This window comes from Schistocerca piceifrons, chromosome 2, assembly GCF_021461385.2.
Source record: "Schistocerca piceifrons isolate TAMUIC-IGC-003096 chromosome 2, iqSchPice1.1, whole genome shotgun sequence".
NCBI lineage: Eukaryota > Metazoa > Arthropoda > Insecta > Orthoptera > Acrididae > Schistocerca > Schistocerca piceifrons.
This window is the reverse complement of record NC_060139.1, coordinates 416,744,149-416,764,354: the sequence shown is the minus strand read 5'-3', so window position 1 is coordinate 416,764,354 and position 20,206 is coordinate 416,744,149. Positions and strand designations below refer to the sequence as shown.

General features: G+C 42.0%; 1 protein-coding gene across 2 annotated transcripts in view; it reads right to left on the bottom strand.

Moving 5' to 3' along the window:
- The window catches only part of LOC124776956 (macrophage mannose receptor 1-like), a 48,757-nt gene that overhangs the window by 18,008 nt on the left and 10,543 nt on the right, over nt 1–20,206 (bottom strand). For both annotated transcript variants that reach the window (XM_047252189.1, XM_047252190.1), the window contains exons 2-3: nt 19,228–19,386; nt 12,261–12,291 (exon numbers count right to left, since the gene is read on the bottom strand). In XM_047252189.1, coding sequence (XP_047108145.1) covers nt 12,261–12,291; nt 19,228–19,365 — 169 coding nt within the window. In that variant the 5' untranslated portion in view covers nt 19,366–19,386. The remainder of the gene's footprint in view (nt 1–12,260; nt 12,292–19,227; nt 19,387–20,206) is intronic.

Below are 20,206 nucleotides of genomic sequence, written 5' to 3'. Positions count from 1 at the left end.
TTAGATACCATGTTTTACGACCGAGTGCCTCAAATAATCTCTAGAAACCTCTTAAAATATGAAGTATTTGTTAGTGAATCTAACGTTTCTACGTCAGTTGATCGGTTGTTTATTTTTTAAGAGAGACAGAGGCAGGTTCAGGGAGCTCTTGTTTTAGCTACTGCTTTGTTGGAAGAAAAGTAGTTTATTAGGTTAACGTCCTGGTGACGACGTGTTCTTTCGAGCTAAGTTCATAGCTGTTATGAACAAGAACATATCCGAAAATACGTAATGATCCTCTTGGCAGAGGCACATCTGAAGTCTTCTGAGATGATTGTAGGAAGTGTTGGGAAACCAAATGAGGCTGGCCTTACGGGAGTATGGGTCCATCCATAAATTACGTCACACGTTAAGGGAGAGGGAAGGGGTCAACAAAGTAGTTTGATATCGTGTTACAAGAGGGGGAGAGTGGGGGATGAGTCTTAAGCTTAGTGAGGCTACATATATATAGTTTTGTTTCATATCACAACTCTAACGAATAACATTAAAACATAACAATTCTTTCATTATTATTTATTAAGGTTTAAATTTGCTTGTACTACTTTTTGGCACACGGCGGCCACGCGATATGGCTGTTTCTCACGTACGCTGCACCACGGTGTAGCTCGTCGGCCGCCTTTGACATACGCCGAAAGGTCAATACCGCCTTTGTGGCTCTGACAAAAACCGCGACCGATATGATTAGGTCTATCCCGTATTGTTTATGTCATTCATTCAAAACTTGACTTTCGCTGAGCGACGGATGTTATTCTCTTGGTTCTACGAGTTTGACAATGTTGAAGATGACAGTGTTGAAGATGAAGTGTATTCGACAATCGGAGAATTGCAAATAAAACTGAGGAAAAAGAAAATTACAACTGCAGACTTTCTCCGAAAATTTCTTCGTCGTGAAAATAACGAAAACAATTATAACCCAAAAGGTCACCTCCCTTAGTCTCGTTCACCACCGACTCTATGCGGCTTGTTTCGCCAACTAGCAAAGCTCAAGTCATTCGCAACCGTAATGACATTCGCAATTCGCTGTGCGTTTTTACTTCAACCCCAAGGCCTCATTGTAGGTACGTAAACAACGTGAAAGGATATACGACCGCTTCACGCGAGCCACCGAGCAGCGCTTCTCTGCAGCGCACCCTGCCCTCACACAGCACTTCTGGAAAGAGAAGGGGCTGTTTTGTCTCCGCGGTGCACCGATTTCATTTGCCATGCCGCCTTGTTTCAGTTCTGTCATGGAGTTCGATGAGTACGATACCTCTCTTTCCCTCCTATTTGTGAATAATAAAATCAAAAAGAGGTAATTTCAATGCAAATCCTGCGTGCCACTATATCTCGAAGGAAGAGTAGCTAAATGTTTACGAAATAGGTGGCCAATTTACCCAACTGTGTCGCGGCAACAAACGGTAAACATATGCATGTTAAAAAAGGCAGCTGACTGTGGGTCGTTTTACTGTGGCAACGAAAACATTTTCTCAATATTGTTTTTGGACATGTGTGATTCCCACGGCAGTCTCATGTTCTTTGAGGTTGAAGCACATGTTAGATCGCCAGACAGACCTGTCTTCAAGAATTGATTGCTTCATAACAAGTCAATTGACAAGGAAAGTACATGACCTCAAAGTAGGCAGTTTTATGAAGGCTCTGATTACTTTTCTCTTGTTGTCGTCAAGGTTTTGGCATGCCATCTTTTTTAGTGCGTTAATAAGGAGACAATTTCCTCTCAAAGAGTTTTCAGTACTTTCTGTGAGGGGCTAGAAGATATGTTGAACCTGTTTTTGGCATTCTGGCAATAGATTGCAGAATTTTTGATCGGCCTTAGAATTTATCTCCAGAATTTGGTGCACATATTAAAATATTTGCTCTATGTTGCACAGTTTTGTTTTTGATCGAGACAAATACATATCTGAAGATATTCTGAGTACTTGTATGATACATGACACGTTAACACACCCCACACGAGCTGGAAGAAATCTGAGTGACGCTCACCAATCTTCGTCTTCTCTGAAGAGTGTTTGCCTCAACGTCCGGTGAATAATTTGCTGTAATTTATACGAATATTCCTCATGCTCCATGTTGCATATCAATGAATGTTTTTCAGCTTCACAGTTGAAGTCTTCTGTACTGCCATCTCTAGCAAACAATACTATCTACAGGACAGTTCTACGAAACAAAAATGAGTAGCAGTTGCAATACCTTATGAGCCGACTGTTAACATGCGGCGTGACCCACTGCTTGGGCGGCCAGCGGCGCCACCAGTTGCGTCGTGTAATGTTCCGCAATGTTCCGCAAACGGTGGTCCAGTGGCGCGTTTGTTCCCCACGGTGGCGGTAAGTTGTCACTGACACCCAAACCTCCAGATGTAAGACAACTCAGATCGGTACCAAACATTGTGTCAATAGAGTATCAACCAAAACACCGATTTAGTTTGTGCTGTGTGCTGCCGTCCAGTAGAAGATGCGGAAACGGTAATTAAAAGTAACGTCGGCACTACGGAATATTGGTAAACCATATCCGTAAACTCAGAATAACGAATTGAACGGGTGTCATTGAACGTCTGCCCCGAGCAAAGGCAACGAAAATTAACAAACAAAATGGGATCAACAAAAATAAAAAAAAATGGCAGAGCGTGAAATTATTATATGGGAGAACATTTTCAACTAACGAAGCGAAAGGAGACTGTCAAAAGAACATTGCTACAAACCCTGAAATGTCCTTTTACATGGCAGAAAAACGTTCTCCCATATAACAATTTCATGAGTAATCTGTTAAAAAAAATCGCCTTCAGAGGGTTTGCAACTTGCGACCCTTAGTAAGACGACCTGACGCTCTATCATCTCACCTACCACAGATCTTCAGATTCTGAGCTCACAGATACGGTTTGCCCGTACTCCGTAGTTCTGGTGTTACTTTTAATTAGCGTTTACGTATCTTCTACTGGACGACAGCAGACAGCACGAACTAAATCCGTGACTTGGTTGATTGTCGACGCTCAATTTTTGGTACCGATCTGAGTGTCTGACATCTGGAGGGTTCGGTGTGGCCGGCCGATGTAGCCGAGCGGTTCTAGGCGCTACATTGTGGAGCCGCGCGACCGCTACGGTCGTAGGTTCGAATCCTGCCTCAGGTATGGATGTGTGTGATGTCCTTAGGTTAGTTAGGTTTAAGTAGTTCTAAGTTATAGGGGACTGATGACCTCAGAAGTTGAGTCCCATAGTGCTCAGAGCCATTTTTTTTTTCGGTGTGAGCACCAAAGAAGAACGGTGGCGCTGCACGTCTGAAGGCGCCCATTTAAGCCAATACTTCGTCTGCAGAAGCGCCACTGACAAGCACCTCTTAGAGGCTCAGTGTGCAGGCGGCCAAAATGATGTGTGTCAGAATGCTCATCGGTATATTTTCAAATGAAATGCTTGGTGCAATGAATAATCAATTCATTGTACTGCAAAAACATATGATCCAAACATCAGCAGTGAGAGACTACATGTGACTTGGATGCCCCAAGGAGTGTGTTGGAACCCTTTCTGTTCATGATGTAACGGGAGGCGCAGAAAGAACGCAGGGATTTGATTTGCGTAGTGGGAGTGGAATGGCGAGGTGGGGGAACCTGTCGTTTTGTAGGTTAGAGCGTCCAGTTTCAGTAGCAGTGGCCGCAGTTGAATGTGCATCATCGCGTTTTCGCAGTTGAACATTTCTTCAAAAGTAATGACTCGATGATTGCTGTACAACTATTTTGCCGTACATACTTGAATGTTCCGCGAAATGGTTCGATACCTGATTGCAACACAATATTGCGTTAGGTTGCTCTTTTCGCACAATTGTATCAGTCATGAACCAGACATCGCCTGGACGTCCTAGCACGGAGCGAACGCAGAAAAATGTCGATGGAGTAAGAATATCCGTTTTTTAAGTCCACGCCGCTCCGCTAGGCGGCGTGTTCCAACATGAGCTTATCTCGTCGTTCACTGCAGCGCATCCTTCCTTTCAGAACAGTGATCGTGCAGAAGATTCACGACCGTGATTATGGTGAACGGGGGCAATTTTGTGGGAGAATGCTTGATGTTCTTACTGCTGTTGATTTGTTGATGATGAGCGATATAGCGCACTGCCACTTAGATGGTTATGTAAACAAACAAAACTGTCGCTGTTGGGCAGTAGACAATCCAAAAGAAATGCATCAAAAATCATTGCACAGTGCAAAAGTGACAGTGTGGTGTGGAGTGTCGAAACTTGGAATCGTTCGGCCTTATTCTTTTTTTAAGAAGGCGGTGTTAGTGTAAGAGTGAATGCTGCACGTAATGTTGAAATGTTTCGCAATTTCGTGCGATCACAACTGGACACTATAGGGATAAACATGATCTCACGTTATGGGGATGTCCACTGGCCAGCAAGCTCGTCGTGTTTGTCGGTTTGTGATTTCTTCTTAAGAGATTACCTAAAACGTAAAGTGTACTGCAACAAACCTCGTACACTCAATGTCCTGAAAAGTTGCAATAAGTGAAGAAATTGCTGCTGTTTCACATGACGCGTTGACTAAAGTGGTGCCAAAATTCGAAGAAAGACTTTTAATGTGTATTCACGAAGTAGTCAGCCATCTGCCTGATGTTATCTTTAAAACATAAAAAACGTGACAATTCATGAATTTGGGACATTACCAATTCTAGTGATTAAGTATAGTATGTAATCAAAATAGAGCCAATTACACCAGACTGAAATCCATGTGGTCCTTTTGGGCCACCCTTTATATTAACACCCTTGTGGACAATATTGACAGTAATCTCACACTTTTTGGCGATGATGCAGTTATCTATAATGAAGTACTGCCTGAAAGAAACTTCATAAAAATTCATTAAGATCGTGGTAAGATTTCAAAGCGATGCAAATATTGTCAACTTGCTTCAAATGTTCGGAAATGAAGACTGTGCACATCACAAAAGAGAAAAAAAGTGTAGTATCCTGTGAATCGGTTGGGTCATACAGTATCTGAGCGTCCATGAAATGGAATGATCACATAGGCTCATTCGTGGGTAAATCAGGTGGCAAACTTAGTTTTATAGGTAGAATACAGGGGAAATGCAATCAGTTTACAAAGGAGATTGCTTACAAGACACCCATCTTAGAATATCGCACAAGTGTGTGGAACCCATACCAGATAGAACTAACATGGGATATTGAGCATATGTATTGAGAATGGCAGCACGAATGGTCACAGGTTTGATTGATCCACAGAAGAATGGCGTGAAGATGCTGAACAAACTTAACCATTAGACTCTAGAAGGTAGACGTAAACTTTCCAAACAAGTTTCAAGAAACGTCATTAAATTATGGCTCTATGAATGTATTAAAACCAGCTACGTATCGCTCCTGTAGGGATCTTGAGGACAAGATGAGAGTAATTACAGCATGTACGGAGGCATTAAAAATCATTCTCCTCGAGCTCCATTTGTGAATGGAACGAGAAAAACTCTAATAACTCGTACAATTGGTACGTTCCCTTTGCCACACACTTCACAGTGGTCCGGAAAGTATAGGTGTAGATTTAGATGGAATTCAGTGACTTACACATGCCGATCCACGCTGAGACCATTGCGCAAAAAGAGTGACCCTCACTGTCAGAAGAGCACAAACTGTACCCAGCTTCCTGCTGACAAGTTCTGCTGTTGCATGACGGGGTGCGAGCGAAAGGACAGGGCAATTGTAAACATACTACAAAGCTGAAGTACACGGGACAGCACGATTCTTGTGGAGGAAGAATTTGTGAAAAAGAAAAAAAGTGAACATCAGTGTTCTCCTGCGCGACAATGCAACACTCCACGCCCGCATCTCGTGGTCGTGCGGTAGCGTTCTCACTTCCCTCGCCCGGGTTCCCGGGTTCGATTCCCGGCGGGGTCAGGGATTTTCTCTGCCTCGTGATGGCTGGGTGTTGTGTGCTGTCCTTAGGTTAGTTAGGTTTAAGTAGTTCTAAGTTCTAGGGGACTGATGACCATAGATGTTAAGTCCCATAGTGCTCAGAGACATTTGAACACAACACTCCACACGTCGCGCACATCGCAAGCTTCGCTTCAACGCTTTCGATGGGAGATTTGGAAACATGTTCCATACAGTGCACTGTGCGATTTCCAATTGTTCGGCTAGCTAAAGGGACACAGTGTGAAAGAGATTTGCCAATGATGTGGATGTTCATACAGCCATTCTCGAAAGGGTTCGTGGCCAATGTGCGAATTTTTCTCGTTGAGGGACTGAACGGTTGGTAGAAGGCTCAAACCGTTGTTTATTGATACTAGGCGACATTTTTGAAACAGGGTCGTGTGTCTATGTCAGAAACTCTTATTTGGCCTGTCATAATAATATGTAACTTAATTTTGAGATTCTTTCATATAAGCATTCATTGATTATTAGCCATTTCGGGAGTCTGTAAAATGTAACTTAATGATTAAGAAATGAATGAGGAATGAAGACCTCACCAATAATCACAGCCAGCTTTTCAGTCACATAGTGTTTGTGGCGTTTGTGACAGCTTCGCGTTTATCACAGTGCGAAAAAAAAATCTGTCATTGCATACTGACAGACTTTCACATTAAATTGTATATAGTGACTGCAGGAAACCGTGAAATAGTTAATCATTGATCGGTCTACTGCGTGGGACGGAACTAGAGACGCAGAGGGAAGTAGACTGAGGCTGTTACTCTCGAACGTAGGGCCAACTCTGTACGAGGACGACTACAAAAGGTGTTCAAAAGCTGTTTTGGTCACAGTGTACATTGTCAAAATACAGAAAAATGTAAACAATTTACAGAACAATGAGGGACAGCGAAAAGTATGCGTTTGGGGCGAGAGTCAGATTCAGTGCTAGTAGAACCAACAATGTGGTGTAACTGACTAATCGCTTAAAAGTTGTCAACTTGAACAAATGTCAGTAATGGACACAAATGGTTGCACGTGTTAGCCATTGCTGCACACGTGTCACGGGTAATGAGTTACCACTGGAGGAAAGCTAGTTTGACTGGTTAGGCACAGATGATACGCCATAGTTTGGCATCTGATGGTTTAAACTTTGAGTAAACATCCGTGGCCTACGTAACAGAAATCTGTGCTTGTACTGAGTAGATCTGTACGTGACAACGCCTGATCTGCTGTACCAGTCGAGAAAAACAAGATTTCACATGCTGCTTGTGTATTCTGTGTGTTCGCCAAAATGGTTTCTCTTTATGCGAGACGAAATCGCACAAATCTGTCACGCATGTCCTCTTAACATACGACTTCTCTTTAGTGTTTTTGGAACCACTCAGTGACTCATAGACTCGCTACATAGGTCATCAACATCCATTACCAAATAGAACAAGAAGTCACAAAATGCAGTAAGGTCGCACAAATCAGATCTACAGCCATTAACGGATCCCAGCAGCGCCACGTCGACTGGCTGCTGTATGACAGTGAAATGAAAAGCTACACGATACCAAACACTATTAACTTATGGCACAATATATCCGTATGTGCTTCAGTCATCTTGTCCCGACCTCGCTTCCTTTTTTATCATGTTGTTGTTGTTGTTGTTGTTGTTGGGAACTTCAGTCCAAAGACTGGTCTGAGAAAGCTCTCCATGCTACTCTCATCTTCTCCGAATAGCTATTGTAACATGCATCACCTTGAATATGCTTATTATACTCGTCTCTTTGTCTTCCTCTACCATTATTACCGTCCACACTTCCATCCAGTACTGAATTGTTGAGCCTTTGCAGTCTCAGGATTTGGCCTATAAACTCATTTCATGTAGTCAGGTTGTGCCACAAATTTCTTTTCTCCCCATTTATGTTCAATACCACTACATTAGTTACGTGAGTTACCCACTTATCTTCAGTATTTTCTGTAGCAATACATTTCAAAAGCCTCTGTTCTCTTCTTTGCTAATCTGTTTATCGTCCAAGTTTCACTTCGATACAACGCTGCACTCCAGACGAATAGCTTCAGGATGATTCCCTAATACTAACAAATGGTTCCAATGACTCTGAGCACTATGGGACTTAACTTCTGAGGTGATCAGTCCCCTAGAACTTAGAACTACTTAAACCTAACTAACCTAAGGACATCACACACATCCATGCCCGAGGCAGGATTCGAACCTGCGACCGTAGCGATCGCGCGGTTCCAGACTGTAGCGCAGAACCGCTTGGCCACCCCCTAATACTATATTCGATGTTAATAAATTTCGCTACTTCAGAAACACTTCTCCTGTCATTGCCAGTCCACATTTTATATCCTATTTATTTCAACCATCATCTGTTATTTTGCTACCCACGCAGGAAACCTCATCTACTACTTTAAGTGTTTCGTTTCCTAATCTAATTCACCCAGCATCGCCTTACTTAATCCGTGTAAATTCCATTACGCTCTTGCTTTTGTTGAAGTTCATCTTTTATCCTCTTTTCAAGACACTGTCCGTTCCATTCAGCCGCTGTTTACATTCTTAAGCTGTCTCTTCACAGAATTACAATGTCGTCGACCAACCTCAACATTTTTATCCCTTCTCCCTGAATTTAATTTCTACTCCAAATTTTATTTTAGTTTTCTTTACTGCTTGCTCAGTGTACAGATTGAATAACATTGAGGTCTTCCGTGTGGTTTCTGTACAAGTTGTAAATAGCCTTTCGATCCCTGTATTTTACCCTGCTACATTCAGAGTGTGTTCCGGACAACATTGCTTTGAACATAGTTTTGACTCTCCTTAACTTATCTCCTAAGAGAATTCGTAGGGTCAGTAATTCCTCGCGTGTTCCTACATTTGTCCAGAGTCCAAACTGATCGTCCCCGAGGTCGGCTTCTACCAATTTTTTCACTCTTCTGTAAAGAATTCGTATCAGTATTTTACCCTCCCGCCTGAGGGTCTAGTCCTCCCTCGGGCATGGGTGTGTGTGTTGTTCTTAGCATAAGTTAGTTTAAGTTAGTATTAGTAGTGTGCAAGTCTAGGGACCGATGACCTTCGGAGTTGGCCCCTTAGGAATCCACACACAGTATTTTACCTCCACGACATACTCATAGGCTCTGAGTAATAATATTCACAGCTGCCAGTACCTGCTTTCTTTGGAATGTTAACTATTACATTATTCTTGAAGTGCGAGGGTATTTCGCCGCTCTCATACATCTTGCACACCATGTGAAATATTTTTTCATGGCTGGCTCTTCCCTGGGTATCAGTAGTTCTGACTCCTGGGGACTTATATCGACTGATGCCGTTCAGTGCTGTCTCAAATTCTGCTTGCAATGTATAACTTCCCATCTCATCTTCATCGGCTTCCTCTTTCCTTTCTATAATATCGCCTTCAAATCCATGTATCTCGTAAAGCTCCTCTATAAACTTCATCTTTCAGGTTTCCCTTCCTGGCTTAGTACTGTTCTTTTTCTATCCATGCTCTTTATATGGGTACAGTAGCTTCTGTTTTCTCCAAAGGCCTTTTTAACGTTCCTTTAGGCTGTATCTATACCTCCCATAGTTACGTATGCTTCTATATCGTTACAGTTCTCTTCTAGCCATTTTGGAGTTCCTGTCAGTCTAATTTCTTTAGATGTTCGTGTATCATTTCGCTTCCTTAATTTGCTGCATTTTAATATTTTCTCTTTTCATCAGTTAAATTCAATATGTCCTGTGTTATCCAATAGTTTCTATTATGTCTTCTCTTTTTATCTATTGTTGATCCTCTGTTGCTTTCACTATTTCATCTCTTCTACTGTACCCTTTTCCCTTGTTCTGGTCAATTATTGTCTAATGCACCCACTGAAATTCTCAAAAACCTCTGCTTCTTTCAACTTAACTGAGACTCACCTCACTACTTTCTTACCTTTTTTCAATTTCTTCAGTTTTAATCTGATGTTCATAACCAATAAATTGTGGTCAGAGTCCACACCTGCTCCTGGAAATGTCGTACAGTTTAAAATGTGATTCAGAGATTCTGCCTTACAGTTACATAAACTATCTGAAATCTTCCGATGCCTCCAGATCTTTTTCATATCTACATTCTTCTTTCATGGCTCTTAAACCAAGTATTAAAGATGATTATGTTAGGGTCTGTGCAGATTTCTATCGCTCGGCTTCCTCTGTTTTCATTTCTTCCCCCGATTCTCGAACTACTTTCGCTTCTCTTCCTACAACTGAATTCCAGTTAAATTTTCTTTTCCCTTAATTATCTAAAATATCCCTTTTGTCTCATTTTTTAAATCTCTTCATCGATGGAGTTAGGTGGCATATAAACATATACTTCTGTGGTGGGTTTTGGCCTTATGTCTATGTCGGCTACGAGGCTGGCTTTTAAACCTGTACTATAGTGATGGGTGTTAGCTTTGTATCTGTCTTGTTTACGATTAATGCATGGACTATGTTGCTCATATGAGCTCACCCGCGTTCCTATTTTCATATTCATTATTAGAACCAAAGTCCTATTTATTCTGCCACCACCGACAAATCCCCACTATGTGGAACTTCAGTCTGTCCACTTCCCTTTTTAAAATTTCTAACCTTTCTGCAACATTAAGGAACTAACATTCCATGGTCGAACCTTGGAGTGGCAGTTTTGTTTTTCCTGATGACGACACAATCCTGAGCAGCCCTCAACCGGATATTTAATGTGGGACTAATTTACCTCAGGAATATTTTATCCAAGAGAATGCCAGCATCATTTAATTATACAGTACAGGTAAATACCCTCAGGAAAAATTGCTGCGTTTGTTTCCCCTTGCTTTCAACCATTCGCAGTACTGGCGCAAAAAGCCATTTAGGTTGATATTACAAGGCCACATCAGTCAATCGTGCAGACTGTTGCCCCTATAACTACTGAAAAGGCTGCCGGCCCTCTTCAGGAACCTCAGGTTTGTTTCGCGTCTCAACAGATGCCGCTTCCCCCCCCCCCCCCTTCCAACCCCCACACCATCCCACTTTGTGGTTGCACCTACGTATGGTTGTCTAATCGTAGACAAGCTCAAGTTGTGCCAACGCTACTAGGTCCATGGTTCATGGTGGGGAGGAACTTTTGGCTTAAGAGTCAGCATATTTTAATATACAGCATTCAACGTAGAAATAACTCAGCTAAATGTTTGCAAATAAATTTGAATACATTGTTTATTACAAGGTATACAACCAAACTCTGAAACTATTTAGTTTTTTACTTGAGCATGTGTGCTCATAGTTTTGACTATGGACAGCTCGCAATATAACTGTACGGTTGTTAAAATTTGGTGCTGATGAAGACATTCTTAGAGGTGTCGAAAACTAGGTCAATGTATTAAAAATTATTTGCAACCTGTTGGCTGAGTTATTTCTCCGTTGAAATTTGTATACAGTTGCTGAGAGACTGCCATGTTTAAAATTGTATATACGGCATTGGTCATATACCCTTGGTAATAGATTCAAGTTTCAGTTTTTATCACTATTTTGTCTTCTCCTAGAAAAATGGGAGCGTGTGATACAAAACACGCGAACAGTAGATACAAACGGATTCAAGTCCATTTGTATGAAATTAGGTTTGTAATGGAAAAGAAATGCATTTGTTGCATACTAACATCACAAGGTCTTGCCATTTATGGACTGTTTTCGAGGACGAATATTTTCATTACATTTTCTTGTCCCATATTGTTGATAGCAAAAGCGTTTCACTCTTTTAATCAAATTGAGAGATTTTTGGTAGGTTATACAGTTGTTTATGCTATCACACTGTACAGGACGAGTGTTTAAGAGTGATAGTGCAAGTCACAGAAGGCTTCAGTTATCTTTGTATTAGCCGACTGATGTCAGAACACGGGGCTTCAGGTATGAGAAAGTGTTCAAGAATGTGGAAGCACACTACATAAGGAAATAAGAATAACACCTTGGATAATGAAATTAAAAAATTACTTCAATAATAATTATTTGCTACAGTAACTTAGAAAAGCAGTACAGTGAAACAGTCGACAAGGAAAATGGCTTGTTCCTTACATTTACATAGATATAAGTAAGCTTGCTTAATCCTATGATAGTCGACAATTTATTGTTACTTTTTGTGACTAGGAACATGCTAACGTTACAGTTACCGAAAGTATTAATCGTGAACAATGTTGGGAAGAGATTTGAATAAAACCCAAAGCGCTTACCTATATAGATATTATAAATATTCAGACTTACCTAAATATCACAATTATAGAGAATATCACCATTTCATCGTGACTGTAGTCGTCTTATTATATGACATATTGTCACAAACTTGACTCACCTTTTCCGCAAGAAACACCAGAGGGCTCATTCTGCAAAAAGTACAAAAATACAATGAAATTTAATATTGTTTGTTTTCTTGCAAACTGGTTCACATAACACTACAGGCAGGGATTACAGAGTGTTTCTGAGGTACACTCACATAAATGAAAGCTTTTAATCGGGCCACAGTAGGTATAAGTCTGTACGGAATTAATGTCCAGAAACCTACCGGTACCGTACTGCAGGAAAGATAGTGAAATGACGCATCCAACTATTTCGTGTCAGCTGAATGATATACGTTTGACAATTCACTGTTTGATTTGTTTGTTATCAATTACTTAATTTAATGTCAGTTTCTGTTTTATTAGTAAACCCATATTTTTACATAATCTGTACAGTAAAGCGTAATAGTAAATAGAAATCTGCATTAAGTTTAATTCCATTACCATAAATGGTAATTTACAGTAAAAGAGAAAATCTACGATAATAGCGTAAGTTGAACGAATTGATTAAATTTTGTGCCATGACTGGGACTTGCTGACCATTACAGCACTGCAGCGCTATGGGTAACATTCCTGCATGGACTACCCAAGTCCAGTGCAACTCGAACTTCCATTCATATCTTCAGCTTATTTTCTCCTAAATTGTCACTATTGCCAGGACTCTCCAGGACTGGAACAACAGCCATCGTTGGATATAATGGGGAAATCCTGTACCTCAGGTGATCGTATAGATCTTACAATTACATTTTCCTCAAGGCATTTAAGTCTCATCTTTATCTGCGGAATGGTGCAGCCTGAATAAATGAATTAAATTTGTGCCATGGCCGGGGCTTGAACCAAGGTCTCCTTGTTTACTTTTAATTCATACACTCCTGGAAATGGAAAGAAGTACACATTGACACCGGTGTGTCAGACCCACCATACTTGCTCCGGACACTGCGAGAGGGCTGTACAAGCAATGATCACACGCACGGCACAGCGGACACACCAGGAACCGCGGTGTTGGCCGTCGAATGGCGCTAGCTGCGCAGCATTTGTGCACCGCCGCCGTCAGTGTCAGCCAGTTTGCCGTGGCATACGGAGCTCCACCGCAGTCTTTAACACTGGTAGCATGCCGCGACAGCGTGGACGTGAACCGTATGTGCAGTTGACGGACTTTGAGCGAGGGCGTATAGTGGGCATGCGGGAGGCCGGGTGGACGTACCGCCGAATTGCTCAACACGTGGGGCGTGAGGTCTCCACAGTACATCGATGTTGTCGCCAGTGGTCGGCGGAAGGTGCACGTGCCCGTCGACCTGGGACCGGACCGCAGCGACGCACGGATGCACGCCAAGACCGTGGGATCCTACGCAGTGCCGTAGGGGACCGCACCGCCACTTCCCAGCAAATTAGGGACACTGTTGCTCCTGGGGTATCGGCGAGGACCATTCGCAACCGTCTCCATGAAGCTGGGCTACGGTCCCGCACACCGTTAGGCCGTCTTCCGCTCACGCCCCAACATCGTGCAGCCCGCCTCCAGTGGTGTCGCGACAGGCGTGGATGGAGGGACGAATGGAGACGTGTCGTCTTCAGCGATGAGAGTCGCTTCTGCCTTGGTGCCAATGATGGTCGTATGCGTGTTTGGCGCCGTGCAGGTGAGCGCCACAATCAGGACTGCATACGACCGAGGCACACAGGGCCAACACCCGGCATCATGGTGTGAGGAGCGATCTCCTGCACTGGCCTTACACTACTGGTGATCATCGAGGGGACACTGAATAGTGCACGGTACATCCAAACCGTCATCGAACCCATCGTTCTACCATTCCTAGACCGGCAAGGGAACTTGCTGTTCCAACAGGACAATGCACGTCCGCATGTATCCCGTGCCACCCAATGTGCTCTAGAAGGTGTAAGTCAACTACCCTGGCCAGCAAGATCTCCGGATCTGTCCCCCATTGAGCATGTTTGGGACTGGATGAAGCGTCGTCTCACGCGGTCTGCACGTCCAGCACGAACGCTGGTCGAACTGAGGCGCCAGGTGGAAATGGCATGGCAAGCCGTTCCACAGGACTACATCCAGCATCTCTACGATCGTCTCCATGGGAGAATAGCAGCCTGCATTGCTGCGAAAGGTGGATATACACTGCACTAGTGCCGACATTGTGCATGCTCTGTTGCCTGTGTCTATGTGCCTGTGGTTCTGTCAGTGTGATCATGTGATGTATCTGACCCCAGGAATGTGTCAATAAAGTTTCCCCTTCCTGGGACAATGAATTCACGGTGTTCTTATTTCAATTTCCAGGAGTGTATATTCAGCATACACCAGCAATAATCACGATGAAAGGGGAAAACAAGCTGAAGATATGAAATTTATGTTGGGGAGGGAATTGGACTGTAGTAGTCTGTGCAGCAATAGCCATAGTGCTGCGGTCGTGTCATGGTTGCCGGTACGGTAGATCAGCGTGTTCGGTCAGAAGGTTAGCTATCCTCTGTAATAAAAAAAAACTGAATGAACGGATCAACGACGAATCCGAACGGGTGTCATCGGACGTCCATCCCGAAGGAATTCAATGAACAGTATAGAACAAAATGAGATAAAAAAATAAATGGTCAGTATTTCTGCTTAGTAAGCAAAGAAACTTGGGTTCAAGTCCTGGCCATGGCACAAATTTTAATTCATTTACTCAGCTTACACTATTACCGTATAAAAAGATGGCACTTAAATGTCTCTACGAGACTGTAAATATTCTATTTCTTCATGAGAAAATGTTGAACGCTGCATCGGCACTAGAAACAACAGTGGTATATCAGTGGCCAGAAGAAAAGATAAAAAAGAGGAAGAAGTACAAGAGGGTATTTGGCACAATCATCTGAGAAGTCATCTGGAAACTATTAACGTGGCTCAGGAAGAATAGGGCGGCGCACTCAGTCGAAGACGTTTTGTTCCTCACCCTTTGATTTAATAAAGCAGGTCTTCATAGTGAAAATAATGGGGAAACTAGAACAAGTAAGTGAAACACATTACAATCACACTCATAATCTTCCACATAGAATTAGTTAACATTAAGCATAACCATAACATTCCCAACTGCAAAAAATTTCGAAGAAAATAACTGAGCTACATTAAATTCTATATGGTCTCAGATGACAAACAGGAAGAAAATAACTACAATAAAAAACATAAAAATCCAAGAAAACTACAGCATCTAGTAACAAGTCATATATATGTATATATATAAAATTTTGTATCTTTTCAAATTCGTAAATTAAAATACCAGATTTATGTATGTACAAATAGTAAAGAGCATTTTTCCTGTTTTATAGACAGATAATAAAAGACCACTGATTATGCTGAAACTTTAGCGAAACATGCCGGCAAAATATAAAGATATAATATAGTGGTTTATTCAAGGCGGACCTTCTCTAAAAACAAAACTGTCGGAGAAAAACTTTAGGTGATTGAATATTGTCAGTTTCCCCCAAGTTAAACGATTTAAGCAGCAAACGCCACTTGCCGGAGGACTTCAGCGTCTATAAAGGGTGATCGAAATGAGCAAACTCAACTCGCTAACAATACGAGCCCTGCAACAAAGGCGCCGCCCTTTCGCGGCCGCTGACGTATCGGCGGGCCGATCCAGACAAACCGCCGCAAATATCAAGAGTCCTACAGTAGCTCCAGAGATTGGCCCCTACGTTGAGACAGAAGCGAGCAAAGAACTCACGAAGGAGAATCTACGTATTTATGTGTAAGTATGGATTATCATAATCATGATAACAACAATAATAATAATTATAATAATAACGATAATTTCGTGTGGCTGCATTCCCTGTGCAAGTCTCTCAATTGGACGTCGCTTTCGCGACTAGCGTCTCCGTACCCAGTTATCCAACAGGGAAAAGGAGACCTACAGCTGAACGTGGCCTCCAAAACAAGTTTCGTTTCTGGCAATTCTCCGCCATCATTGAGAAGTGTTTGCTAGGTTAAAAACAGGCACAGAAGTCCGTTGTCCTACGAGGATTTGTTCCCGCGATCTTTCAGTTGTCGGGCACGACTAGACCACCAGGACCGACTCGGATTCTGTTCAAGCCTCGGTGCTGCTATCCATCAGCCCTAAAACGTTTGTTAGAACAATTAGAATCTGTTGCTGCTGCGAAAAGCTGAAGTATTTAGCGCGGTCACAATTACCATCTTTCGTTGGGAGTCTCTGGCCCCAGACCTGTATTCGGGAGAAAGTGCTTTTCGCATCTTTCTTCAATGGTGTGAACACTATTCTAGGTGATTTCTTAGATGAAGTCCTGCTGGACTAGCATTTTCTACATCATAGGTATTTAGTCAGTGGTGGATCTGCGATTTACTATTCCTTCTAATATCATAAGAACTGAGATGCGAAAACAGCCCCTACCTTGGCTGACTGCCGAACAGCGGCAATGTGGCGGAGCTTAGACATGATGCGCAGTGCGTAACATCGCACAGTGAATTTGTATGCGCTAGAAACGACAATAGACCAGCAAATCTGCTTTACCCATCGTGTGAAGGATAACACAGAACTATTGTCTCTAAAGTTCCAAAGCTGAAGTTCGGCAAATATTCCTCGCATCTAAGTTTTCTTAGAGGTTCGCGATACGAAAGCCAGATATCTAAAAATTAATATACAGAAAAACGGGACAAAAATATGCTGTTCTTTACATTAATATCTCCTGTATATTAAAGAAAGATTCCATTCTGACAACAGTTTGAAGATTAATTTGTACAAATAAAATGACCACATGTCTGGTAACACGGGGTAAATTATAGTGAATGCCAAGCTTAGTAATTGGAGCTAAAAACTAATGCTCTTAACTGAAAACTTAATTTATTTTTACCACAAATAACTTACAATTTATAGTGACAACATAAAGCTCATAATGTTTATTAGAAATGAAGGTCGCTTGTCTCAATGCAGTTCTAACAACATATTCCATTGCCAGAACTGAACACTTCGCTCGGCTGAATATACACGTTTTTCTTGCTGACAGGAGAGTTATTATTGCTCCGTCAATATTACCCACAGTGTATTCATCGACTTGTACATTTCACAAGGTGGTTGACGAGTGGGGGCCGAAGCGTGCAATAGCCCTGGGTTTGGTGTGGGGCGGCGGTGGGGTGGGTAGACTGCTGTGGCCTGTTGTGGGGTGTGAAACACCGAGGGCTACGGCGGGACGAAGCCTCTCCGTCGTCTCTAGGTCCCCAGTTCAATACACAATACACACAATAACAGATAAAAATATCTTGACATACACAGCCTTTCCTATAACTTTAGCAAGCACTAATGGCGTAGAAATAGGTCGAAAATTGTCTACATGATCCCTTTCTCCCTTTTTATAAAGCGGCTATACTGCTGAGTACTTTAATCGTTTAGAAAACTGACCATTCCTAAAGGAAAAACTACAAATATGGCTAAATATAGGGCTAACATGTGCAGCACAGTACTTAAATATTCTGACTCCATCATATTTCAAGATTTTAAACATGGCTGCAACAGCAACTTGGTTTCGGTATATATAAATATACCTTCATCAGAAGTAAAAAATCTAAAATTACATCATGCAATGGAGATTAATAAAACAATTCCGTCAAAGGCGTCGTCAATAATTATCTATGAGAGTCCTTAGTCTTCAGAGATTTAATTATTGACTCCGTCTCCCCCCTGTCAGTATCACCTTGGAGTATTTCTGACATCAAACTCGGAAAGGCATTTGCCAAGAGACTTACATGATTCCCTGTAGAGACTAAATTTTTATTTAATTCATCAGCAATGCTGAGAAAATGATTGTCAAATACTGTACATAGATCTGATTTATCAGTAACAGAACTATTTTTGCTACGAACTGACTTTATATCACCAACCTTATGTGGCTGACCAGACACTCGAAGAATATGAGTAATGTGTTAAGGAAAGCATTATATTTGTCATCTATGTTATTGGCACTACAAACATACTGCCACTATTAGTCCTTGACGTGGTTTAAAAAACTCTCAATTGTCGTTGGATTAACTTTTCTACATCGTTTGTAATTATATGTGGCATTTGTTTGAGTACAAAAGCATTTTAGTTTTAAAATATGTGCATCATGGTCTGAAAGACCATTCACCGTTTTACTAACAGAATACCCATCTAGTAATGAAGAGTGACTAAACATATTGTATACCGCTGTGCTACTGTTCCTCTGCACCCTAGTTCGAAAAAACACAGTCTGCATCAGATCATATGAATTTAGGAGATCTACCAACATCCTTTTTCTTATACAAAGTTGATACTGAAGTCACCACATATAACTAATTTCTGGTACTTCCTACAAAGGGAATCAAGAACACTCTCTAGCTTGAGCAGAAATGCTCTGATGTCAGAGTTAGGGGACCTATAAATAACAAAAATTAGAAGTTCAGTTTCACTATATTCAACTTCCCCTGCACAACATTCAAATATCTGTTCAGTGCAGTGCCGTGATACTTCAGTGGACTCAAATGGAATACGGTTTTTTTTACGTACATGGTCACTCCCCCACTCGGCAAGGAACTTCTTGAACGACAGCCAGCTAATCTGTATCCTGGTAAATATGCCTCTGAATTGTCAAATTGCCCGGCCTGGATGGCCGAGCGGTTCTAGGCGCTACAGTCTGTAACCGCGCGACCGCTACGGTCGCAGGTTCGAATCCTGCCTCGGGCATGGATGTGTGTGATGTCCTTAGGTTAGTCAGCTTTATGTAGTGCTAAGTTCTAAGAGACCGATGACTTCAGAAATTAAGTCCCATAGTGCTCAGAGCCATTTGAACCAATTGTCAAATTATTTAAGTGGTGCTCCGAAACAACAATAATTTCAGTCAACATCTATAAGCAATTCACTAACTTTATTTCTAATGCCTCTTATATCTTGATGAAATATGATACTTCCTTCTCTGCTTTGACACTTGTCCTCTGAAAGTGATCTCTTAGTTAGAGGGACTTTCTGTAAGCAGGCGTACCTTGTTTCTGGTGCAGTGGAGGGCATACGTCCAGTCCTGGTGGTGCTGCACCCGGCATCCGCAGAACAGGTCCACATCGGCCAGGCCACTCGGCACTGCCGTTGCCGCCAGCACTGCCCACACCGCCAACAGCTGCATCTCACCGATCCACTACTCCTCCTGCAACGACACACGTCCTCTTAATTAGCTCATTTTTAATTTTACCAAATAGACAGCTACAACCATCCGAGAAATCAAAAATGTGTGTTTCTACTTATACAACAACCAAAATGCTTACACTGTCCACAACATATTCGTTTCCTCTTGATGCGCAAAGGTTGTCTTTCTCCGCTGATGTCATTTGATGTTGATGTGATTTTCTCGGTGCATCAACCTTACCAAGTTATTTTTAAAACTCAAGCCTTTTGTTTGTTGTTACGACTGACTTCATTGTAAGGAGACAATAAATTTGAATGGTGCATTGTACTCTTTAGAACAGAATATTCGCCGAGGTCTTTTCTGCCACTACCAGGTGTTCTCTAAAGCTTGAATTTTAAATTAATCTGATGTAGGTAATATAAGAGCACTTTATATCAGTGGTTCCTGCTGCGAAAACTCAATGAGCATTTCTTATGATTCGATATTTTCTGACTTAACTGGTTTCTTGATGAAAATAGTAAATAATTACGCAAAACAACATTTTATAGCCGGCCGATGTGGCCGAGCGGTCCTAGGCGCTTCAGTCCGGAACCACGCGACCGCTATGGTCGCAGGTTCGAATCCTGCCTCGGGCATGGATGTGTGTGCTATCCTTAGGTTATTTAGATTTAACTAGTTGTAACAAGGGAACCTCCCCATCGCACCCCCCTAAGTTGGCACAGTGGATAGGCCTTCAAAAACTGAACACAGATCAGTCGAGAAAACAGGAAGAAGTTATGTGGAACTATGAAAAAAATAAGCAAAATATACAAACTGAGTAGTCCATGTGCAAGATAGTCAA